The 22,277-nt window shown below is 50.4% G+C and overlaps 10 protein-coding genes across 10 annotated transcripts; 4 read left to right on the top strand and 6 right to left on the bottom strand.

Moving 5' to 3' along the window:
- Positions 1 to 264: 264 nt before the first annotated feature.
- On the bottom strand, positions 265 to 1,048 carry TrAtP1_003483 (uncharacterized protein). The gene is made up of 2 exons (XM_066111907.1): positions 811 to 1,048; positions 265 to 735 (listed from the first exon to the last, which is right to left on the bottom strand). Exons 1-2 carry the CDS (start codon positions 947 to 949, stop codon positions 497 to 499), a joined length of 378 nt encoding a protein of 125 aa, XP_065967987.1. The 5' UTR covers positions 950 to 1,048; the 3' UTR covers positions 265 to 496.
- A 630-nt stretch (positions 1,049 to 1,678) lies between these two features.
- Positions 1,679 to 2,233, bottom strand: TrAtP1_003484 (uncharacterized protein; the record flags this gene model as incomplete). Its single annotated transcript, XM_014087950.2, has 1 exon — positions 1,679 to 2,233. One exon carries the CDS (start codon positions 2,231 to 2,233, stop codon positions 1,679 to 1,681), a length of 555 nt encoding a protein of 184 aa, XP_013943425.1.
- A 367-nt stretch (positions 2,234 to 2,600) lies between these two features.
- TrAtP1_003485 (uncharacterized protein) lies at positions 2,601 to 4,168 on the bottom strand. The gene is made up of 3 exons (XM_014087951.2): positions 3,796 to 4,168; positions 3,162 to 3,693; positions 2,601 to 3,088 (listed from the first exon to the last, which is right to left on the bottom strand). The coding sequence occupies exons 1-3, from the start codon at positions 3,899 to 3,901 to the stop codon at positions 2,770 to 2,772; spliced, it is 957 nt and encodes a 318-aa protein (XP_013943426.1). The 5' UTR covers positions 3,902 to 4,168; the 3' UTR covers positions 2,601 to 2,769.
- Positions 4,169 to 4,715: 547 nt separating this feature from the next.
- On the bottom strand, positions 4,716 to 5,826 carry TrAtP1_003486 (uncharacterized protein; the record flags this gene model as incomplete). Its single annotated transcript, XM_014087952.2, has 5 exons — positions 4,716 to 4,951; positions 5,017 to 5,284; positions 5,372 to 5,397; positions 5,455 to 5,547; positions 5,625 to 5,826. 5 exons carry the CDS (start codon positions 5,824 to 5,826, stop codon positions 4,716 to 4,718), a joined length of 825 nt encoding a protein of 274 aa, XP_013943427.1.
- A 1,079-nt stretch (positions 5,827 to 6,905) lies between these two features.
- TrAtP1_003487 (uncharacterized protein) lies at positions 6,906 to 7,596 on the bottom strand (the record flags this gene model as incomplete). The annotated part of the gene is made up of 4 exons (XM_014087953.2): positions 6,906 to 6,921; positions 6,982 to 7,151; positions 7,215 to 7,295; positions 7,348 to 7,596. 4 exons carry the CDS (start codon positions 7,594 to 7,596, stop codon positions 6,906 to 6,908), a joined length of 516 nt encoding a protein of 171 aa, XP_013943428.1.
- A 1,567-nt stretch (positions 7,597 to 9,163) lies between these two features.
- On the top strand, positions 9,164 to 9,886 carry TrAtP1_003488 (uncharacterized protein; the record flags this gene model as incomplete). Its single annotated transcript, XM_014087954.2, has 3 exons — positions 9,164 to 9,196; positions 9,264 to 9,347; positions 9,431 to 9,886. 3 exons carry the CDS (start codon positions 9,164 to 9,166, stop codon positions 9,884 to 9,886), a joined length of 573 nt encoding a protein of 190 aa, XP_013943429.1.
- A 2,094-nt stretch (positions 9,887 to 11,980) lies between these two features.
- On the top strand, positions 11,981 to 16,718 carry TrAtP1_003489 (uncharacterized protein). Its single transcript, XM_014087955.2, has 5 exons — positions 11,981 to 12,369; positions 12,504 to 12,516; positions 12,571 to 13,033; positions 13,170 to 16,229; positions 16,304 to 16,718. The coding sequence occupies exons 3-4, from the start codon at positions 12,697 to 12,699 to the stop codon at positions 16,076 to 16,078; spliced, it is 3,246 nt and encodes a 1,081-aa protein (XP_013943430.2). The 5' UTR covers positions 11,981 to 12,369; positions 12,504 to 12,516; positions 12,571 to 12,696; the 3' UTR covers positions 16,079 to 16,229; positions 16,304 to 16,718.
- Positions 16,719 to 17,371: 653 nt separating this feature from the next.
- Positions 17,372 to 18,381, top strand: TrAtP1_003490 (uncharacterized protein; the record flags this gene model as incomplete). The annotated part of the gene is made up of 2 exons (XM_014087956.2): positions 17,372 to 17,905; positions 17,971 to 18,381. 2 exons carry the CDS (start codon positions 17,372 to 17,374, stop codon positions 18,379 to 18,381), a joined length of 945 nt encoding a protein of 314 aa, XP_013943431.1.
- Positions 18,382 to 18,864: 483 nt separating this feature from the next.
- On the bottom strand, positions 18,865 to 20,253 carry TrAtP1_003491 (uncharacterized protein; the record flags this gene model as incomplete). The annotated part of the gene is made up of 1 exon (XM_014087957.2): positions 18,865 to 20,253. One exon carries the CDS (start codon positions 20,251 to 20,253, stop codon positions 18,865 to 18,867), a length of 1,389 nt encoding a protein of 462 aa, XP_013943432.1.
- A 339-nt stretch (positions 20,254 to 20,592) lies between these two features.
- On the top strand, positions 20,593 to 22,269 carry TrAtP1_003492 (uncharacterized protein). Its single transcript, XM_014087958.2, has 2 exons — positions 20,593 to 21,309; positions 21,384 to 22,269. Exons 1-2 carry the CDS (start codon positions 20,833 to 20,835, stop codon positions 21,933 to 21,935), a joined length of 1,029 nt encoding a protein of 342 aa, XP_013943433.2. The 5' UTR covers positions 20,593 to 20,832; the 3' UTR covers positions 21,936 to 22,269.
- Positions 22,270 to 22,277: the final 8 nt, after the last annotated feature.

The following is a 22,277-nucleotide window of genomic DNA, read 5'->3' on the forward strand; positions in this document are numbered from 1 at the left end:
CGCCCATGAGACCAAGTCTAATGCTCCAGGGCGGTCCCCAAGTGGAGATGCAATGGGCAAGGTTCGCAGTGACGATCTTGCCCGCTTGGGCTTTGTGGCGTGATGGGAGTTTTGGGTGCTACACGATACCGGACACAACCAACATTTCTGTGTGATTGCGCCGCATATGAGGAGACAGAAACTTCGCCTGACTACATAGTACCCATACCTAGGTACCTAGTAGGGTTGTTTTGCACGCTATTGCGATTAGATTGAGACTCGACACGAGCTGACAGAAAACTTTATTGCGCTTATTACTTTGCATGTCATCCGCCAGTGACAGCATTACGGGGACTGTACACCTTGATGCAGACAGCTAACAAGCCTGACACGTCGAAACTCAAAGCAGGATATCATAGATGGCATACGCTCTCCAACCATTGTACTCCATTATTCGACCAATAAACAAACAGCCCTCAGGAACCCTCAACCAGCTCTCCATGTTGTCGTGAGCTGCTCAGTGTTTGAAGACGCCAAACAGCTTTGTCTTTAGCTTGTCTGCCAGGCCTACGGGCGCAACTGGGCGAGGCTTCGCTTCCGCGTGTTCGTCCTTGATGTGGTGCTCATTGCCCGCACCGCCGCGGCCAGTGTGAAATCCCTGAGTGTCCTGGCTCGGTCGAAAGGCCTCTTCCGGGATGGCATCTGCGTCCTTGCGCTGAGATGCAGCGGTTCCAATGTCGGAGATGTTGCCAGCGCCTGTAATCGCAAAGTCGTTTACTTAGCTGTCAAGTTTGGCTTTGAGAATGTGGCATTGGCAATGAAACAACGTACCTCCTCGACCTGAGCTGAATGCGCCGTCGCCATGGCTGCCCTCGACGCCAGATCGCACCACCTCACCGTCGACGTATTTTGTATCGTCCTCGTCAATGTTGCCAGCCCCGCCGCGGCCGTGGGATACTTCAACAGCCATGACGAAGAAAAGAAGAATCTGTTAGATGCTTAATTGGATATGCTTAGCTGTATTGCCGTAATTATGGTGCAAATAAGGATCAATGCCCTACCGTTTACAGCTCACGGTAGCTTGGACGCTCGGCTGGCGCTACCAAATCCTTTATATCACAGGCCGTGACTTACACATGCCAAGTGATAAGAACAATAATCGCGTGGGAACCAAGGCGCCGGATGCGCCACATGGCTGCTCGTGGCGGAAACTCAGGCGACAGAACGAATGACATCAGCGAATGAGGAGCTTCAATGCGCGTGTGGGAGAATCCCGTTATCAGTTCCCCCCAAAAATTTGGTTTCTCAGCCGCGGCCATTCCCCCATGTCGTTCCTCCAAGAGATAAAGCCCTTTATCGGCAATGCTTTGCGCCGACACCCAATGGCGGGAGCCAGTGAGATGCAGCGGGGCGCTGGCCGGTTTACGTACCTGAATTTGGTGACATACAGTGACAGGGTTCCTTATCGATGACCTAAGAGCCACTATCAGAAGCATGCATCATCAATGCCTGTGCTGTAATTCACCTCAAGGCTCAACGGGTGTCCCGGATTCGGTAGGCATATAAGGCTAACAACAGGATTTGTTTCGTCTCGTATGTATGTACCATATAATATCATACAACTTCCTTCACGACTCGAGAAACAGAGTTGGGATTGAGCGTACACAACATGTCAGTCTTTCTCAACTGATGTCGCCGACTAAAGCTCAGCGACCACGCCACGTCCCTGTGGCTCTTCTCCCTCATACTTCAAAAAATTCTCGGGTATCTCTACCAAAGAATTCAGACCCCATATATCCCAAAGCGCCTTCACATCATCCTCAGGCATGTCGTCTACCAAGTAAAACCATTTCTCCCCAATCTTCAAAACGTCCGCGCGCACGCTCCGAGTGCAAGCCGGTGCTTTCCCCGTGACGGCGTCCTTTTGCGAATCATAGTGCCAGCTGCTGCCGTACAGCCTCTTGTTCGACCTGGCGCAAACCCAGCCTCTTACGGTGACGAAGTCTGCTCCGCACGTCCCGTCGTCCTCTTCGCGGCCGGCAACGATGTCTTGCTTGACGCAGTCCTCGCAAGTAAAACCGGCAATCAGATGTTCGCCGTGGCAGCATGCGCCTGGGACTATGTCGTGGCAGAAGGCAGCATTGCCGCTGCAGTCGCCCCAGGCCCAGAGAGTCAGTGTTCTGCTAACTGCGGACGTAGCGTGGGCCCGGAAACCAAGCAGTATAAGAATAAAAATGGCTTGAATGAATTGCATCTCTTGGTATCGCTGCTCTGATTTATTAGAGTTATGAAGTTTGTTTTAGTCGGCATGCAGACTCAAAGCCGGGACGAGGCCCTTTATATGCATATACGCCTCAATCCCTTGCATAGGTAGGTAATAGACAGAGAGACAGGACCGCCTTGAATTATGTGATTCTATCGCCGTTGTATTACACCAACCACTCAATCGCATCATTCATGTCTAGAAAGGCTGCTGAATCGACTACGATCATCTCAATGCACAGTCATCTTCTTACATAATTTATCTTACTTTGACTAATTCTACAGCCTTATACACGCAGTCTTATATTGAGATACTGAACAGCGACGCCGATTTCATTCTACTGAATTAATGTGACGCCATTTCAAAAAGATAATATAATCTGCTCTGTAATAGCATGTATTTGAATTTAAGACTTTGCAACTGAACCTAATTAGTGTTGCTACATGCATATATCGGAAACCTCCTCTACTTCAAACGCTCTTGGGTCTATTGATATTTTCTTTATGTGACGGAATTCAATCTTCCACCTATACTTTGCCAGCCCGGCCTATCTGGAGAATCTCACCCGTCAGCTGCTCATCGCTTCGCAGAACCGGCCAAGAAGCTCCATCAGCCTTGACAAGAATAAGCTCCAGCTTCGTGCCGAGAATCTTGAATGACGATTTTTCCGTGTCGATTTCGCCAAATAGCGGCACGGTTGCCGTATATCGCTTGGGCGTGGGATCGCTGGTCGTAAGGTCCAAATCGAGCTCTTTTCCCTTGAAATCGACCTTGGCCGTCTCCTTCTTGATCTTCTTCAAGAAATATGACGCAATGACCTGTGTAGAAGTCTGGTAGAAGTCGTGCCTAAAAGATGGTCAGGAGCTGGTCGGTTGTCGCCGAATATCGATTCACTTCAAAACACAAATAAGGGACTCACCTAACTGTGGTCAAAATCTCTTCGCTGCCTGACTCGGGCGTGTCCTTCTTCCCGCTGCCGACAAATAGATGCTTGTCCTTTGTCTTACAGCCCTCCATCTTCATAAACTGGTCAAACTCTAGCACCCTCCTCTTGCAGCATGAATACCCCTTGCTGCCCTCGTGGAAAATTGGTACACCAGGGTGGTGCACGCATTCTTCTCCTTCTCTTGCAGACCCCTTCTTGTATTTGATGGTGCATCCCTTTCGGCGGCACTCAGCTCCGTCAGGAATGTCCAAGCTCGAATCGTCATCCTCGGAATCTGGGGGCGGCGGAGGAGGTGTGGGAATGTGCTGTGCTGGTTGGATCGGCAATCGAGCCGGCGCGGATACACTGGCCTCTTCAATCTTCTTTGCCAGGGCAGCTTCGTCGATCTGAGGCTTCTCTTCCACGGGAGGGGGCTTTTCAGTGGTTGAATGTGTGCCCGTCGTACAAGGAGGAATGTCCATGAATTCGTCGAAAGTCAATACTCGCGGCTTGCAGCACTTCCATCCTATAAGTTTCTTGGTTTAATATATAGACTTAAAGGGGCGAAAGGTAAAAAAAAAAAAAAACGACTATGCTGATCAAGAAAACATAGAAGAAGCTCTCGTACCTTTCTGCCCCTCGTGAAAGACAGGTGGACCAGGGTGGTAATGACACTCCTCTTCTGGGTCAGTATATTCTTTGCCGCAGCCCTGGCGGACACACTTTTGCGCCATGGTGAAGGTGGACTATGTGATACAATGGCTGGTATTTCGATGGAGAAGGAAGCCGAAAATCGTGCAGCATAAAATTAAAGAAATGTTGAAGCAATTGAAAGCTTTAGCTGTCCGGAGAAGTGGGTAGCTGATGGGATCTTCTAGAACTGTAAAGATGACGGAGCTGCTCTTGCTCTCTCACCGCTTTCCTATTTCGATGCGGGGTTCAAGATCTCAAAGCTGCTGCTTATCGGGTATGCAATTAAACCGTAGCCATCATCAGATGATAGTTTGAAATCCAATGAGAGAGAAATCTCGAGCTACAGAAAGTGAACCCAAATTAACAATTGGTGCTTAGTAGCTGGGAAGAGAGAGAGAAAAATGTTTATTACAAGGCGCCTTCTGCGTGCCTGCAGAATTACTTTATTCTCACGAGATGACTGCGGCTTGTGCACGCAAGCTAAAGGGGTCCTTTCCGATGTCTGGGATAAGCGGCCGTTTCACTACACAGAAGTGAACTTGGCAAAGCCAGAATTCAAGCATTGGAAGAATCTGTACGATTTCGATATTCCTGTTGTAAGTGGTTCATGTTTTCTCCGGTATTTTCCGGTAGAAATCCGGCGCTATGCTGATGCGTATTAAACAGATACATATTAGCAAAGCAGAAGCTGCGGAAGAAGATGTTAATAAGACCGGAAAGGCTATCAAATTAATGCACCGCTTCACGACAGAGCAAGTCGAGGCAAAAATGGATCAAGCTGAAGGCATCTAATTTATCCTTCTAATCTATGTACCCACGTCAATGGAGGAACATCTACAACACACATGCCCCGGTTTAGTTTTTGGCAGCGGTCAGATACTGCTTGACTACATCCTCAAGGCCCATGTAATCCGTGACGACATGGACCATATCAAAGCCTCGCTGCTGGCACTGCTTGGCATGGGCACCGCTGAAAGTATAGATGCCGCTTTTCTTGCCAGCTTTCTTGGCGGCGACCTGGACCTTTGAGATGGCATCATCGAGCTCTTGGGGGATGCCGGCCTCGCTGACGCGGTGCCCGATGTTTATGCCTATGTTTTGCCGTTTGCGGTTAACAGCGGAAGATTTTTGTAGTAAATATTTGGGGTTAACTTACCGAGATCAAATGGACCAACGAAGAGGACGTCAACTCCCTTGACAGCAGCAATTTCATCCACCACCTCGAGGGCTTCTTTGGTCTCAATTTGGACCATGGTCAATATGTTCTCATTGGCTTGGTTAAGGTAATCTAGAGAAGAGATGGTGGGGCCAAACTGCTTGGCAGAATAAGGAGATCCAAAGCCTCGCTTTCCCAGAGGGGGGAATTTGGCGGCTTGGACGAGGTCCTCGGCTTCTTTGACGGTACGCAACAGCGGGACAAGAACCTAGAACAAGGGGGCTGTATCAGCATATAGGTCGCCTTCCTAACAGTGAATCCAATAATGAAAAAAAATCTTGTATGAAATACTTACACCATGGGCACCACAGTCCAATGCACCTGAACGTTGTCACGTCAGCTTCATTAACAGATTCTGGGATGGAAGATGTCACCAACGCTTCACCATCCATGGCTCCATTCCCGGGATTCGAACAATGGGAGATACTCCCAGCGCCGCAATAGCTGGAACTGACTCATGCATAGCACGATCTGTCAATCATTCAAAATATTAGCTCACTTTCATCAAGTTATCATGCGATATCATAATCTGTGCCAGTATAACATACCGTCCAAGCTGCCATGCTCACAGTCCACCAGCACCCAGTCCACGCCCGATTGCGCCAGTATCCTGGCCGGTGCCGCTCCAGGAATCATCTGCCAGCCTCCAAAGGCAGGCTTGTTTGCATCAAAGAGAGCCCTGAGCCTGTTGCCGTCTTTGAGCGTGGCCTTTGCGCCGCCAGGCGTAGCTCCCGCAGCGATATAAGACATTTTGAACGGATTACACTGTAGAACGGGCCTCTGCCGGAGTAATAAACGAGAAGTGGCAGTTCTTAGGAAGAAAGAGTTCATGCCTGCCGCAGCTCCAAAGGGAACAAAGTATGAGAGATCAGTACATATAAGTGAGAGTTTGAAGGCTGGGGCTATATGTGCATCGAGGGAATCAAATTCAGTGCCCTGTACTAACCTACACGTCAGAGAAGGTAGAGCGCGACGTTTCTCTCTCCCACGGCGAACGATTGGACGATTTGTATATGACGAGATGACGTTTAAAGTAATGGGATGAGTCGGGAGACAGATTCGGACGAGGATTATAGTTATGCAGTGAGGTCTCTGCTGACGTGACCAAAGAGCATGAAGCAGCCAGTGCGGGGGAGTACAAGCCGAAGGGCGCGTGGGGAAATCGCAAGATACTACACGCGGACTCTGTCCGACCCAAGCAAGAGGCTGGTGGAGGATATTCCCTAATAGGCACTCTGCACAGTGAAACTAATTGCTTACCTTTCAGTGGTGTTGATTTGTACTGAATACCTAGGCAAGCTGTTTCGAGAGCTGCTGACTTTTGTTAGCGTCTCATTGATGATGAGCCTATTTCATGTTATCCTTAGTTGTATATATCGCATTCACGCACATGCGCAAGAACCAGGGCAGTTGAAACAAGTCATGTGCGTTGATCTATTAGATTGCATTGGTATTTACATATAAAAGTCAATTTGCTTCAAATTGGTTGTTTTTGCCATTTTATTGCGCCAGAAAAAAAAAAGCCTTTGATTATAGTTCAGTCTAGTCTTGTAATCTAATTTGCGAGAAGGAGGGTTTCGCGTCCGTGGTTCTATCGAAAAGAAAAGGGCATCTTTGAACACACGCGTCGGATCCTCTTTGCGGTTGTATCTCAAGAAAAGGGCGTCGTGCCGGTATTCCACGTGCACGAGTCGCCTATTTTCCTATGAACATTGACCCTGCCGCGAGCTGATCTTTAGTAATTTTGCCCAGAGATCATAGAAGCGGAAAAGCATCCGCCATGCTCAAGCTGGGGGAGTGTATCGAGATGAATGAATGTCTATAATCCATTAATCTTGAAGGCATCTGTTATTTGGTGTCAGTAAAGGCCAAATTCATGCGTCATCCAACAGCTGCCCATCATACCCAAGATAATCCTCTTTGATGCTCCCGATAGCCCACATTTCGCCGACTTCTGTTCGAGTACCGATAATCTTGACACGCACATGCGTACCCGGTTCGATGACAGTGTCTTCGTTGTTAGTAAACTGTGGGGGTGTCGCATTGGGGTCCCATTTGATGTCGCTGGGTATCAGCTGTGATGCTGTGAATCAGCGCGATTCTACCAACTACAATGCATTGCCTGGGGGAAGACGCACATGAGCAGACACAAACAGTCTGAGGGGACCAGCTTGGGCGAAGAAACCCTGTGGATTGATGGAGTAGACAACGGCATCAACCTGATCAGGGTTAGACAACTGCTTGCCTCAGTGGGCGCAGATTTCGCCTTACCGTCTCTCCTTTGAATGGCCGCCATACGACCGCGCGGTATCCAACGGTAAACTCTGCGAGACCATTGCTCGGTAAGATCCGGCCTTCGGAAATGTCGAAGGTGTCCATGATGGAGATGATGTAGTAGCTGCCGGCGCAGGTACCTTCGACATCTTTCAGCAGTTTGCTGGTCACAAGGTCGTGCATGTTACGGCCGAAGTAGGACGGGTGGAGGGTGACCCTCCGCTCCATGTTGTAGAGGAAAAACATGATGGGCTGTCGGGCAGAGATGCGTAATGAGAACGTCAATGGATGATGGAAGGGCGGCGTTTGCGAGCTGGTAGAAAAGCGATGGGTGAGCCTTCCAGAGAAGCCCCTTCAATTTCCCATATGAAGGCGTATCGGAGTCTCGTTTACCGAATGGTTCGTATCCTAGAGGCGCACGAGCGCTGGCTGGATATCCCAATGGTCGATCAGCCAGGCAATGAAATGGAAGGCGAATCGAAATCGGTGGAAAGAAGGGGAAATCGAGCAGAGGCCCGGCGGGGGCGGCGAGGGGGGCGACGGGAGAGGAGACAGAGGAGGAGACAAAGGCCTTGAAGCAGACGCAGCACGCACAGCTGAAACTCTGCGCTTTCGAGTGTGCGTTGCTGGCTCCTCGGCTGGGGAAGTTGGTGGATATGAGGAGGATGCTGGAGCGCGACGAGGCTGCGATGTTTGGCGACTGGCACTTGCAAGAAATCTTTGGGGATTGCGCAGCCGGCGCTAAAGCCTACATGGTCTGTGCGCTATGCCCAGACCGGACAGCGCAGCAGTCAATCGCCAGATTGGAGCTTATTGGGTACAAGCTTTTTGGTGCTCGCCGCACTGGACGGCAGAAGATGCACGGCGCTGTATGGAACGGTTGGGGTAAGAGTCTCATCACTCCGCATTAGAAGCGTTCTATCACATGCCTTTTGCATATCAAAGGCAAAGAGCATGCATAAGGAGAGCGCAGGAAGCCAGGAGAGGCAGAGTGTGCTGTTTGATAGGCCACCTCTATAGCGTTTGTCGTACCAGCAGCAGTGCATTGCTTCCCAAAGCTGAATATCAACTCGTAGTATCTGAATCCATCGTCAATCATCCACAGCAATTGTAGTCTCGATATCCGACCTAGCGGCGATTTATCTTGTCTGAAAATACTGCAATGCTGTCTCATGCGCGCATCTTCAGCCTTCCAAGGTACCTCTGCACGCTAGTAGTGTCGGCGGCAGCACGGGTACCTGGCGGAGTCCGTCCGCTGTTGGAGCTGCTCACCTACCTCAGTACTGCTCTTTGTTCACTGCCGACTCCTTTTCCTCTCTATCCCTTGCAGTTCCGGCTTACCAGACTCTCGGTTATGCATGCGTTTTGCCTGTCAACGGCGCTTATGGCTGTTACAGTGGAGGGAGGCTGAGCACGAGGCGCGCTGAGATGGTCCGAGGCTCCCAAATCCCCACCATTCTGAACCATCCACAGCGGCCTTCAGTGGGGGACGCAGAGCTCTCAGCGCCTCGAACCTCCTGACTTGGGCCATTTCGCTTCAACATCCTCTTCTTGCCTCATGCCGAGCGAAACTCATTCGATGCTTCAGCCTCGACAAGCCTCTCTGCTCTACCCTGCGCCAGCTTCTCTGCTCTCCGAGTCGCGTCCTGCGTTTTGCTGCCTGCGGACCCTCTGAGCTGTTCGACTGCGTTTGATCATCTCGTCTCACGTGCCAGCCGGTCGCGCCAATTCTTCGGACACAGCGGTACCTTTCTATCACATTTTGTTGAGCACTTCTCTCGCTGCCTCTGTATCCTCTGCCAACCCCGAAAGAATGTCGCTGGACCTGGAAAAGCACTTGACGTTTGTGAGCACACGTCCAATCTTCTCATGATTCTTTCGTTTGCCTACTGACAAATGAATCTCGCTCTCAGTATGGCGCATACCATCACAACAGCGTCAATGTGGCCATTCATATGATCTGCGTGCCTCTGCTGCTCGTATCAGGATTTGCTTTGGTATGTCCATCAGCCCCCTGTCAACTCGACGATGTCACCCAAAGCAGTATCCTTACGCCCCTTTTTTTGACTCTGTGCAACAGGCCACGTATACGGGTACAATCGTTCACACGCCCAGCTGGGCAACCGTCCCATATCTGGATCTCAATCTGGGCACCATCGGAGCTTTCCTCTACGCAGCGCTGTATCTGCTGTTAGAGCCGGTAGCGGGCTTTGTTTTGGCTGCTTTCTGTCTCGGTAGCACGGCATTCGTCAACTCATGGCACCTTCGTGATCCCACTTTGACCTTCCAGGTCGCTCTTGGAGTTCACATCGTTTGCTGGATCGCGCAGTTCATTGGCCATGGAGCTTTCGAGGGTCGCGCCCCTGCTCTGATGGACAATCTCGTCCAAGCCATCTTCCTGGCGCCCATGTTTGTCTGGCTAGAGATGCTCTTCAAGCTGGGGTACCGACGAGAGCTTCAGGCTCGTGTCGAGAAAGCTGTAGTGAAGGAGATTGCCAAGTTCGAAGCCGCATCAAAGAATGGCAAGGCCAATTAAACCGGTGCCAGCTGAGAGATATGAGCCCTGGCCAGATATATCGAGGCCTCTCAAATCTCCGATCAGCCATACTCACATCTGAGCCCTCTCCCCATTCAGTTGTTAGTCAACAAACACGTCATTTTAACTTTGGATGAGATACAGCCTCTGACGACAGGCCTCGAATTCCCAATTCTTACGTCTCATTAACCAAACAGACAGGATTTAATATTGCAAGCAAGCGCTCTCAATCGCACTTTCATATGAGCCAAATCTGCAAAACATTTTCTCTTATTTTCTTTCTCTATTGTCGACATAGTCGAGGTACCCCAAAAATATCAGGAGAAGTGAGCTTTGGCTGCGCTTTACTAAAGACGCAGACAAGGCACAGTATAATAATTGTTCTTTTAGCCAATTTTTTGCATCAGTTAGCAGCTGTAAGCTGATGCGGTAGTAACTCAGAAAAAAATATCAAAACTCTATTACCTCATCTCCCCTTTGCTGCCGAGGACCAAGAGATATGCATAGCTCTGGTTTCAACTCCGTACCTTTAATTAGGATAAAGGCGGTTGAAGCACCTATGCCAGAGACCGGACACAAGATTAACACAAGTCGAAGATACTCCAGCGGACTACATTGCCGAAACACGTCTCCATAGCACAGAGTTGGCTCGGACAACTTATGCATAGCCAAGAGACCGAATGCGATGTCAGCCACCATCTCGTTTCAGGTATATCTCTGTATCTCTTGTAATATGATTGAAAGATGTATCACGCGAAGCTGGCTAAACAATAGTCAAGATGATACATAAGTGTAAGGGTTGTCGCTGACCCTAAAAGAGCCAAATTGAGGTAGGCTTATATTATGTTCCTATATTTCATGACTGAACAAGTCGAGTGTTATATGTCGCAAAATGCATATACTGTACATATACCTTGGATAGTTAGGGCACCAATCTACGTCTATCTACATATTTGTACTTGATTTTTTTTTTTCTTAAATTGTTTATACCCAATTATATATCTGTGCATCTATTTGCATCTATTCAACCATGCATCTCGCTGCTTTCGGAAATCAGAACCTGGCCGTACTGTGAGCAGCTTTTGTGTCTATTACAATGCACCTAGCAGTGAGCTTTGCTTTTCATTGAAGCCCACCCTAGTCAATTCTAGTGAGACAGCCTCTTAAATTCACAGAGCCAACTCTACTACTAGTACTGTGTATTCTTACTACATGCACTGAACTTCACCTACCTGTAGTGTAAGCTCTCATCGTTTCAGCAGCCTTGAGGCTAGGGAAAAAACAGCTACTAGAAGCAGTATTACCTAGAGGATTTCTTCACGGTATCTGGCCCCTCAAGTTGGTGCTTCTTTGGATCTTGAAAATGGATAGGGCAGCGTTGCTTTTCAACTAGTCGTGCTGTGGGGGCACATCCATATAAGGCGTTCACTTGACGAGAACCCGAGTTTACTCCCCAGGATATTGAGATTTAACAGAGCTAATTTGGCTCCGTACCCGAGTCATCTCTCAGTTAGAGACTGGCCATCCAAGACCCAATTGCGATACCGGAGCTAGAGGGAAAAGCGCCCAAGGGCAAACAATGAGCATGGGGGCGGCGGCTGGGCGATGGTCCGTGCCGTCACCAATTCAGTATCATACAGTAGGGCCAGGATGCATTCGATGGGACGCCAGATCCCGACTCTGCTCTACAGTAGGCTAGCGAGCCAGGACATCTGGGTTGCAAGTCTGAGTGCGGTATAGAGGAGGGTTTGTACTGGCTGCTTCCTCCACTTCCAGCTAATCGAGATATCGCTCAATTGGCCTAATAGATGTGCGGCCTAGGGCTAGAAGTCTTCCAACTGCTGGCTTGAGGCTCGCGCAGCCAACGAATGGCATTGAAGCCATGCTAGTTTAGCTGCTTCTAATTTAGCTCATCTTGATAGGTGCCATGCCATGCCGTCCAACCTGCCAGTAATACCCATTACTAGTAGAGTTACTGAAGCCAAAAGCCAATTCGCTGATTGGGCTTGGCAATCTCTCCTGGAGCCCTCCCCACAACGTCATTTCACCCCCTCCTAGTGTGGAAATTTTTCTCTTGATCAATATTCGAATGGGGCGCGTCAATCTTGAATTGGATCTGGTGGTTTATCTCTCACCTAAATCAAGAGAAACTACATCGATCCTTATCTAATCGGTGACTCGTCCGTGCCTCCAGAATCGGCCACCGCTGCTCTTTTTTGCTGCCGATTCTGGAAAGACTGCGCAACCACTTAAACCCCACTATCTGTAAGTTTTTTCTCCCTCTTTCTCCCTTTCCTCTCTTCTCCTCTTCACCAGTCAGAAGAATCATCAGTCCAATTGCACCTTGTGCATCGCGCATTCAGCTCAATTAAACTTGTCTCATCAAATATTCTAGAGTGCCTCGCGCCTCGTTTTTACATCTTTGACGTGCCGTTTCCTAATCCGCCTTTATGAACGGCCGCTCGTCGGAATTCACTTCTCAGGTATGTGGCTTTTTTTTGCCCTTGATATGACTGCACGTGGTCTGCGAATTCAATTGCCACTTGTCTGCTTAAACCGACAAATGCTCGTTTCAATCTATCTTTCACAGTAATGCTAATGTTAATTGTTCTTACAGGACTATCTTTCTGGTTCGTGTTACCATGACTCACCCCTCATGATGCCATCTAACAAGCTTCATACAGACCACCTGTGGAGGGCCTTGTCAGCTTGAAACAGCTCCCCCAAAATCGATTACTGCTTCTTCTACCTGTGAATAAAACAAACAAATTAAAGGACGGTGCAACTGCAGCATTGAGCCTCTAATAACAATGCCTGCGACATTCTCTTCCGCGGCGCTAGCTGCTGCTCGAGCTCCGGTTCTGCTCCGAAACAGCACCCGCCTCCCTCGAACTCTCCCAACCCGCCTTTTCACCACCGCCGCTCTCCGCTCTCAGGCCAGAGCCTCGCTTCAGTCAAACATCCCTAAGCGTCTGGGCACAATTTCAGTTCGCCAATATTCAGCAACTGCTCAGTCTGCCCCCAACCCCAAGGCCTACCTTGATAGTGGGGTTATCAAGCCAAAGCAGAATGTCGATGTCAAGAAGGTTCTTGTCATTGGCAGTGGTGGTCTCGCCATTGGACAGGCTGGTGAATTTGATTACTCGGGTAAGTCCTCTTCCCTCGACTACTCTTCATTTTGCATATCTGCGTGCTCTTTTACGAGTCGTACTTGTCCACGTGACAAATGAAGTAAATGTCCACAGACTTGATAAAGCGTGCTGGCTAACACATTGCCTCGCAGGAGCGCAAGCCCTGAAAGCCCTCAAGGAGGCTGGTGTCGCCTCTGTCCTCATCAACCCTAACATTGCTACAATTCAAACCAACCACACTCTTGCCGACGAAGTCTATTATCTGCCCGTCACTCCCGAGTATGTTAGCTACGTTATCGAAAAGGAGAAGCCCGATGGCATTCTCCTCTCCTTCGGTGGCCAGACAGCCCTCAACCTGGGAGTCCAGATGCAGCGACAGGGCTTGTTTGAGAAGTACGGTGTCAAGGTTCTGGGAACCAGCGTAAGGACACTGGAGCTCAGTGAGGATCGAGACCTTTTCGCCAAGGCACTCGAGGAGATCAACATTCCTATCGCCAAGTCTATTGCCGTTGGTACTGTAGACGAGGCCCTCGACGCTGCCGACAAGATTGGATACCCCATCATTGTCCGCGCTGCTTATGCTCTCGGTGGTCTTGGTTCAGGTTTCGCCAACAACGAGGAAGAGCTCCGCAACATGGCCGCTCGATCCCTCACTCTTTCTCCCCAGATTTTGGTTGAGAAATCGCTCAAAGGATGGAAGGAAGTCGAATATGAAGTTGTCCGAGATGCCAACAACAACTGTATCACTGTCTGCAACATGGAGAACTTCGACCCCCTTGGAATCCACACCGGTGACTCTATTGTCGTTGCACCTAGTCAAACTCTCAGCGATGAAGAGTACCACATGCTTCGAACCGCTGCCATCAAGATTGTCCGTCACTTGGGTGTTGTGGGAGAGTGCAACGTTCAGTATGCCCTCCAGCCTGATGGTCTCGATTACCGAGTTATTGAAGTCAACGCCCGTCTTTCGCGATCTTCTGCGCTTGCTTCCAAGGCTACTGGATACCCTCTGGCTTACACCGCCGCGAAGATTGGCTTGGGACACAGCCTTCCAGAGCTTCCTAACGCTGTCACCAAGACTACCACGGCCAACTTTGAACCTTCACTGGACTACATCGTCACCAAGATTCCTCGATGGGATCTGTCCAAGTTCCAGCACGTGAAGCGTGATATCGGAAGTGCTATGAAGTCGGTTGGCGAAGTTATGGCTATCGGTCGAACCTTTGAAGAGTCTTTCCAGAAGGCTATTCGTCAGGTTGACCCCAAGTTTGTTGGCTTTCAGGGTGACAAATTTGACGACTTGGACTTTGAACTCCAAAACCCTACCGATCGCCGATGGCTCGCTGTTGGACAGGCTATGCTTCACGAAAACTACTCTGTTGAGAAGGTTCACGAGTTGACCAAGATTGACAAGTGGTTCCTGTACAAGCTTCAGAACCTTGTGGACTGCACTCGCGAAATGGAAGCTGCTGGTGGCCTTGAAGCTCTGCAGAAGGATCAAATTCTCAAGGCAAAGAAGCTGGGATTCTCTGATCGACAAATCGCAAATGCTGTTAAAAGCACTGAAGATGAGGTCCGAGCCCGCCGTCTCAGCTTCGACATCCACCCATGGGTGAAGAAGATTGATACCCTCGCTGCCGAATTCCCTGCTGATACCAACTATCTGTACACTACTTATAACGGCTCTACTCACGATGTTACCTTTGACGACAAGGGAAAGATTATCCTTGGTAGCGGCGTCTACCGTATCGGTAGCTCCGTTGAATTCGACTGGTGTGCTGTCAGCGCTACCCAGGCTCTCAGACAGATGGGCGAGAAGACAGTGATGATTAACTACAACCCTGAGACTATGAGCACTGATTACGACGAGGCCGACAGGCTCTATTTCGAGGAGTTGAGCTATGAGCGTGTCATGGATATCTACGAGCTGGAGAACTCCTCCGGCGTCGTTGTCTCTGTTGGTGGCCAACTGCCGCAGAACATTGCTCTTCGCCTTCAGGAAACTGGCGGCGCCAACGTTCTCGGAACTGACCCCAAGGACATCGACAAGGCTGAGGATCGTCAAAAGTTCTCTGAGATCCTTGATAGCATTGGCGTTGATCAGCCTGCTTGGAAAGAGCTTACCTCCGTTAAGGAGGCTGAGGAGTTTGCTGATCAAGTTGGCTACCCCGTTCTGGTTCGTCCCAGTTACGTCCTGTCTGGAGCTGCCATGACCGTTATCCGCAGCCAAGAAGACCTCAAGGATAAGCTTGAAGCCGCTGCCAATGTTTCACCTGACCACCCCGTTGTTATCACCAAGTTTATCGAGGGCGCCGAAGAGATTGATGTCGATGGTGTGGCCTCTCAGGGTAACTTGATTCTTCACGCCGTTAGTGAGCACGTTGAGCAGGCTGGTGTTCACTCTGGTGACGCCACCCTTGTCCTCCCTCCCGTCAATCTCGATTCCAGCACCATGGAGCGCCTCAAGGAGATTGCTCAGAAGGTTGCCAAGGCATGGAAAATCACCGGCCCCTTCAACATGCAAATCATCAAGGCTGAAAACCCCGAGGGTGGCGAGCCTCTGCTTAAGGTTATCGAGTGCAATCTCCGCGCTTCTCGATCGTTCCCCTTTGTCAGCAAGGTGCTTGGAACCAACTTCATTGATGTCGCCGCCAAGGCTCTTGTTGGCAAGAACGTCCCTGAGGCCACTGATCTCATGACTGTCAAGCGTGATTACGTTGCTACCAAGGTGCCCCAATTCTCTTGGACCCGTCTCGCTGGTGCAGACCCCTTCTTGGGCGTTGAGATGTCTTCCACTGGTGAAATGGCCTGCTTCGGAAAGGATCTCGTTGACGCCTACTGGACTTCGCTTCAGTCTACCATGAACTTCCGCATGCCTGAGCCAGGTGAGGGTCTGCTGTTCGGTGGTGAGATTAGCAAGACTTGGTTGACTCAGGTCGTTGACTATCTTGCTCCCCTTGGATACAAGTTGTATGCCGCTGGCAACGACGTCAAGAACTTCATCGAGACCAGCTCAAAACAAAAGGTCGACGTCGAAGTCATTGAGTTCCCCCACGGATGACAAGCGTGCTCTTCGTGAAGTCTTCCAGAAGTATGACATTCGCGGAGTTTTCAACTTGGCTCTTGCCCGTGGCAAGACCACCTCCGATGTTGACTATGTCATGCGCCGAAATGCCGTCGACTTTGGCGTGCCCCTGTTCATGGAGCCTCAGGTAAGCTTATTTTTACAACCCCTGTCAAAAAAAAAAAAAACACTGATAGCGCCCCGTACTAACTGTTGGAATAGACCGCTATTCTCTTTGCTCAGTGCATGAGCGAGAAGCTCCCTCGTCCTGAAGGCATCCCCTCAGAAGTCCGGCCTTGGTCCAACTTCATCGGCGGCAAGCCCTTGTAAATTATGTACCCTTTGCACTCTCTCGGCGTTTCTGCATAGGTGGGGTGCCCGAGAAGTAAACTGGCGTTTATCATTTATTTTGTGTACTTGTGGCCTATTTCTTTGTTTTAAAATATCATATAATGAGCCTTTGGGTTAAAAACACTAGTTTCATCTACAGACATGTGGATAGAATGAGAGTACGTCGGATACTGGGACGGACGGACGGACGGATGGACGGATGGATAAGAGAAAGATGTAGGAAGTAAGGGAAAATAGTGATGAGGCGTTTTATCTAGGATTTTCTAAAAGAAAAGATTTTTTGTCCAAAGATATTAACTTTATGCTAAAGTGCATCTACAAAAAAGCACTCGCGTTTTATAACTTGTCATTTGGTGCCATGTAAATCCATTCACGATTGGCACAGCAGTGCACAAAGGAACGTATTTCATTATCATCTTCTGACTTGAGATATGTCATCCAGTATGGCTCCTAAGATACTTCATAACCCGTTGGTGCTAATTGTCCTCAAGTACAACAAATAGATGGCAGTAAAGACGTCGACCAAATATCGAGATAATGCAGATAACAGAATCCAGAATCCCAACCCCACATTCAAAGCAACGAGTCACGTGCGAGACCTCGGCCTTCTGATCGCCGAAGCTGCAGCGTGGAAGCAGCTACCGGAGCTAGGCTCAAGCACAACAAGCTGGTTGCAGCTTATCGATTTTAGTGCCAGCAACAGCCGTTTCTTGCTGCCCCTCCCGTTCGTTAACCCTCGTCATTCCAACAACACCATTCCGGTTATAGGGAGAGAGAGAGAGAAAAAAAACAGCCAAAGATTCGGATTTGACTGTCTTTTCCTTTTCTTCTCTTGGCGCCTCGAACGAGCTGCCCTACAATTGCAGCTTCCATCTTCTTTCCGTACCCAGTACTTGTCGCCTTTTTTGCTCTATCGAAGCTCCGTCCGATCCTGTCAAGATGCTGTCATCAGCTGCTCTCGCGGCCACTCGTCGCGTGCTCACCAGCACCGGCGCGGCAGCTCCGTTGCGCCAATCCGTCGTTCTTACAGCTCGCGCACTGGTCCTGCGTCCTGCCGCGCCCTCTCTGCGCCTGATCAGCACCTCAGCGCCTCTGCGCGCGGCTGCGTCGAAGGCGACCAAGTCCAAGTCAACAAAGAGCTCCACCAAGAAGCCGGCCAGCAAGAAGACGGCAAAGCCCAAGGCTAAGAAGCCGGCTAAGAAGAAGGCTGTGAAGAAGGCTGTGAAGAAGAAGGTCGCGGTCAAGAAGCCAAAGAAGGCGCCGAAGAAGAAGGTGTTGACGGACGAGCAGAAGGACAGGCTCGAGATTAGGAGGCTGCGACAGATGGCGCTGCTGAAGGGACCGACTTTGCTTCCGGAGACGGCATGGAACGTGTTTATGATTGACAACATCCGTGGTGGAGAAGGTAGTCTCGTGGACAAAGTCAAGGCTCTTGCTATTAGCTTCAAGAATCTGCCCGAGTCTGAGAGAGAGGTAGGCTGATTGATTCCTCCACTGATTCAATTGGTTATGAGACTTACCTTTTTCGTGTTTTCCAGCGTATGACAGCAGTCGGACAATCTAACCGGATTGCCAATCAAGAGGCGAAGAAGAAATGGATTGAGTCTTACCCTCCCGAGGCAATCCACGCTGCCAACCTGGCCCGTCGTCGCCTGGCTCGCAAAACAGACAAATCTAAAGTCTACCTGATTCACGACGAGCGCATTCCTCAGCGCACTGGATCCGGCTTCACATTTTTCATCAAAGAGCACTTCAGTGAGAATGTCGGCTCGCCTAAGGATGCTATGCGCAGCCTTAGCGAACGCTGGAAGACTCTAAGCAGCGAAGAGAAGGCCCCTTACCTGAAAAGGGCTGCTGACATTGCCGAGGTATCAGGAGCGCAGCTGAAGGAGCTGCGAGAGAAGGGCACCAAGTACTGGAAGGAGAAGCTTGCCGCGCCCAAGGAGTAAGCCAAGGTATCTGGTATTGGATGCTGATGATACTGTATGTTATAAGCGAGTAGAGGAGCTACTTTTTTTTTTTTCTCTTTTGGGCCATGTCACTTGTCTGTATTTTTTATGGTGTATCTATCTCTTGGTTTTGGGCTGGTGATAGGAAATGGGAGGGACAATGGAAGTGCGAAAGCGAAGAAAAATAAAACGTCGGTCGGTTTCGTTTGATGATGTTTTACTTGATCTTTAGCGATGTGCCTTTTGCTGCGGACTAATGTTGTATAACGATAGACTTGGAAATTGTATGACATTGACTAAAACCTTCCCCTGAAATGATGCGTAGCAGGTACAATAAAAGTGAGAGCTCCCAAACGCCAATCTCATGAAACACGCGATGCCTTATATCAGCTAATATTTGCGATTCCAACTCCCAACCTTCGATAAAGTATTCAATGATAGCAATTCAAGTCAATCTACTTGGCAAGTAGCAGAATCATACTCCTACTGCTTCTCCGCGGGAGGCACTTCTATGGCAACTTGCCCATCGCCATCAATCCACTTCGCACCAGTTGCTTTCAAATGCCTGCCGCTCGCAAGATACAGCAGCAGATACGCATGCTTGGCGACGTGAGCCCAGCAGTAGAGGCGGATCCAGCCGTGCGATTCGTCCCGGCGACACCATACGCCCCAGCCGGCCAGACCGCTGCGAAGGTAATTGGCCAGAAAGGTCCAGGCTTCGCTGTGAGTTTCTTGAGACCAGGTGGCACAGTCGACGAACCAATAGCCCCGTTCAAAGGGATCAGTTGGACGGTTTTCTCTGGGGCGGTATCGTGATGATAGATCTCGCGCCAGTTTGTCTAGCTTGTCGGAGACCAAGTCTGAGGGCTCGAGATGCACGACTCCAGTAGGGGGGGATGGGGGCCTGATCTCCAAGTCATCTGGATCTTTGACTGCAATTGATGAAGACGCTGTTGGCTGTTTCTTCGCTGCCGGTCCGGTGTCGCTCACACTCCGATGGAGATTCGAGGCCACGGCTTCTTCATCTGCGAGTCCCTTGTGGCGTTTTGACAGAGGTGGTGCAGATTCAGCTCTGAATGAATTGGTCGCCTCTGAAGCTGTGTCAATTGCGCTGCTTGAGATGTATATGGTCTCGTCGATTACAGTTGCTGAGGGTTCATCTCGCATCCGCGCCAGAGCACCTGGTACTCGAGGCGTGACGGGGACGGCCTTGGCATCGTCCCTGTATCCAAGCGATGGACTTGCAGCTTCGTCCACGTCAGGAGGAATCGGAATAGACGACGGGATATTCACTTCATAAGCACCAACCGACGAGTCTGAGCGATCCGCTGACGAAGGCCTGGGCCGCGAGGACGAAGGCAGGCTTCTCAGATAGTGCTCCAGAACTCTTGTCGGCGTAGTGTGGCGAATCTCGGCGTCTGGCAAGGGGTAGGAATCACTGATCTGGCTTGGAGGAGCCTGCCATGAAGATGTGTGCTGAGTTGCGAGCTGAGTGGAGAGAAGCCCCTCGTCGTGGCCTTCTGGCCGAGATGCGTCTGCCGGATTGCCCTTTTCTTGCAACGGTGGTGAATAGCGGTTGTCGTAGACGCTCCGAAAGCTTAGATCTTGAGATTCAGGGACCCATGGCTGCCCCGATGGCACTGTTGCGAACCCTGTAGCTATCGGAGCTCCATCTTGAGCGGCATGTTGTTCTCTTTCATGCCGAGGCTCCAGCGACGGGGTTTTTGAGACTGCAATATGGCGATGGGGCTGGAAAGAAAGATACGACTGTGCGAGTTGCCTGTATACGGCATCGTCTGCTGTCCTGCTTGGCGCAGTAACGTGAACTAAGATTTCGACATCCGGGGCCTGACTCTCGTGTCGGGCTGCCATTGGGGGTCGAGTACTCGTGGTGGAGCTACAGGGCAGGTCATGGCGACATGGCAGAAGAGATTATTGCTCTTGTTCGTAGGATAGATGCTGCGTGTAGTAGGAAATAGCAGAAGAGCAGGTGCTGGATAATGCGGACGAAGCACGATGGTGGATCATTTATACATGTTGCAGTGGCCTCCAGAACGAGATCCTGGCTAGTAGCAGCAGCAGTAGTAGGAAATAAGCGGCGTGCTGCTGTGTGTGCACTCGCGCAAGGATGCCTGGATTCCTAGTGAAGATGGCAAGTTGCTGTTCTTGCAGTAAAGCTTTGAAGAATTATGTAGGAGGGATGGAAATGAAGTCACAAGGACGAGCTGGGTGGAAATTACACAGCACTGGTTAGGCTACTCCCCTGTTCCCCAAAAGACCACTGGACCAACCCATTAGTAGTGGCCGCAATTCGGTGCCACCACACTATTACAGCGTCGACACTACTCATCAAATGGTGTTGGCCATCCTCCTCCATCGCTCATTTACACCTCCCTACCTCTCCCCAAACAATCTTCAATCTGCCCTCTACACGCACAACCACCCGCAACAATGGCCAGTGCACCGCGAGGAGACCTCGGCAGCGTCCTCGTCATCGGCGGCAACGGCTTCCTGGGCCACCACATCGTCAACCAGGCGCTGTCCTCGTGGAACTGCACGTCCGTCACCTCCATCGACCTGCGATGCTCGCGCAACGTCAACGAAAAGGCCGCCTACCACGAGTGCGACATCACCGACGCCGCCAAGCTGACCGAGCTGCTGCAGACAATCCGGCCCGACGTCGTCATCCACACCGCGTCGCCCATCGCCAGCGGCGAGGGCAAGACGGCCCATGAGCTGTTCCGCAAGGTCAATGTCGGCGGCACAAAGGCCGTCATCGAGGCCTGCCAGAAGTCGGGCGTCAAGGCCCTGGTGTACACCAGCTCGGCCAGCGTCATCAGCGATAACGAGACGGACCTGTTGAACGCGGATGAGGACTATCCCGTCATTCGGGGCGTGCAGCAGAAGGAGTACTACTCCGAGACCAAGGTGCGCCAATCTCGTGCTAGAGTATCCTGTGTCCTTGAATCTTTGACACACAACTGACCAATTTCTCTTGCCAGGCGGCTGCCGAAGAACTCGTCATCAAGGCCAATCGCCAAGAGTCTTCCAAGCTCCTCACCACCTCCATCCGCCCCGCAGGCATCTTCGGCGAGGGCGACGTCCAGACCCTCGCCGGCTTCCTCAGAGCCTACAAGAACGGCAAGTCCAACGTCCAGCTCGGCGACAACACAAACATCTTTGACTTCACCTACGTCGGCAACGTCGCCCACGCCCACCTGCTCGCCGCCCGTCTTCTGCTCGCCACAGCCGCCAGCAGCATCATCCCCCCTGAGCTACGAGCGCGTCGACGGAGAAGTCTTCTTCATCACCAACGACTCGCCCGTTTACTTTTGGGACTTTGCCCGCGCCGTCTGGAAGGCTGCGGGCAACGACAAGGGCACCGAGGGAGTCTGGCAGATTTCACAGGGCTGGAGCATTGTCCTCGGCTCGCTGAGCGAGGTCTTCTTTGGCATCATCAACAAGCCTCCTACTTTCACAAAGCTGAGGGCTGTGGTGTCTACCATGACACGGTACTACAACATCAGCAAGGCCAAGCGGGTGCTGCGGTATGAGCCTTTGTGGACGCTTCAAGAGGGAGTTGACAGGGGCGTCGGGTGGTTTCTGGAGCAGGAAAAGAAAGATGTCAAAGCCCAGTGATTGGATGGAACCGGTTTGTTTTTAGCATTTCAAAAAAAAAAAAGGGAAGTCGTTGACCCAGTGGTGATGGAAAATGAGACGGAAATTTGAACAAGGCATCTACAAAGTATTATATACCCATCGATGTCGTTGATGAGTGTCATGATCTAAATGCACATACAACATGTTTTATATAGCCATGTGTGTTCATGTAGAAGCATACAAGTAATTATTTAATACGTATCTATTTAATAAAGAAAAAATGATTAATTTCAATT

This window comes from Trichoderma atroviride, chromosome 2 (genome assembly GCF_020647795.1).
Source record: "Trichoderma atroviride chromosome 2, complete sequence".
In the NCBI taxonomy this organism is placed as follows: domain Eukaryota; kingdom Fungi; phylum Ascomycota; class Sordariomycetes; order Hypocreales; family Hypocreaceae; genus Trichoderma; species Trichoderma atroviride.

Excerpts from the sequence above, each read along its gene's own strand:
- TrAtP1_003483 (XM_066111907.1), bottom strand. The coding sequence starts at position 949 with ATGGCTGTTGAAGTATCCCACGGCCGCGGCGGGGCTGGCAACATTGAC. Across the intron at positions 736-810 it reads ATTCAGCTCAGGTCGAGGAG|GCGCTGGCAACATCTCCGAC; the intron begins GTACGTTGTTTC and ends TTGCGATTACAG.
- TrAtP1_003485 (XM_014087951.2), bottom strand. The coding sequence starts at position 3,901 with ATGGCGCAAAAGTGTGTCCGCCAGGGCTGCGGCAAAGAATATACTGAC. Across the intron at positions 3,694-3,795 it reads CTTTCACGAGGGGCAGAAAG|GATGGAAGTGCTGCAAGCCG; the intron begins GTACGAGAGCTT and ends AGAAACTTATAG. Across the intron at positions 3,089-3,161 it reads GAGATTTTGACCACAGTTAG|GCACGACTTCTACCAGACTT; the intron begins GTGAGTCCCTTA and ends ACCATCTTTTAG.
- TrAtP1_003489 (XM_014087955.2), top strand. The coding sequence starts at position 12,697 with ATGCCTGCGACATTCTCTTCCGCGGCGCTAGCTGCTGCTCGAGCTCCG. Across the intron at positions 13,034-13,169 it reads TGGTGAATTTGATTACTCGG|GAGCGCAAGCCCTGAAAGCC; the intron begins GTAAGTCCTCTT and ends ATTGCCTCGCAG.
- TrAtP1_003492 (XM_014087958.2), top strand. The coding sequence starts at position 20,833 with ATGGCCAGTGCACCGCGAGGAGACCTCGGCAGCGTCCTCGTCATCGGC. Across the intron at positions 21,310-21,383 it reads AGTACTACTCCGAGACCAAG|GCGGCTGCCGAAGAACTCGT; the intron begins GTGCGCCAATCT and ends TTCTCTTGCCAG.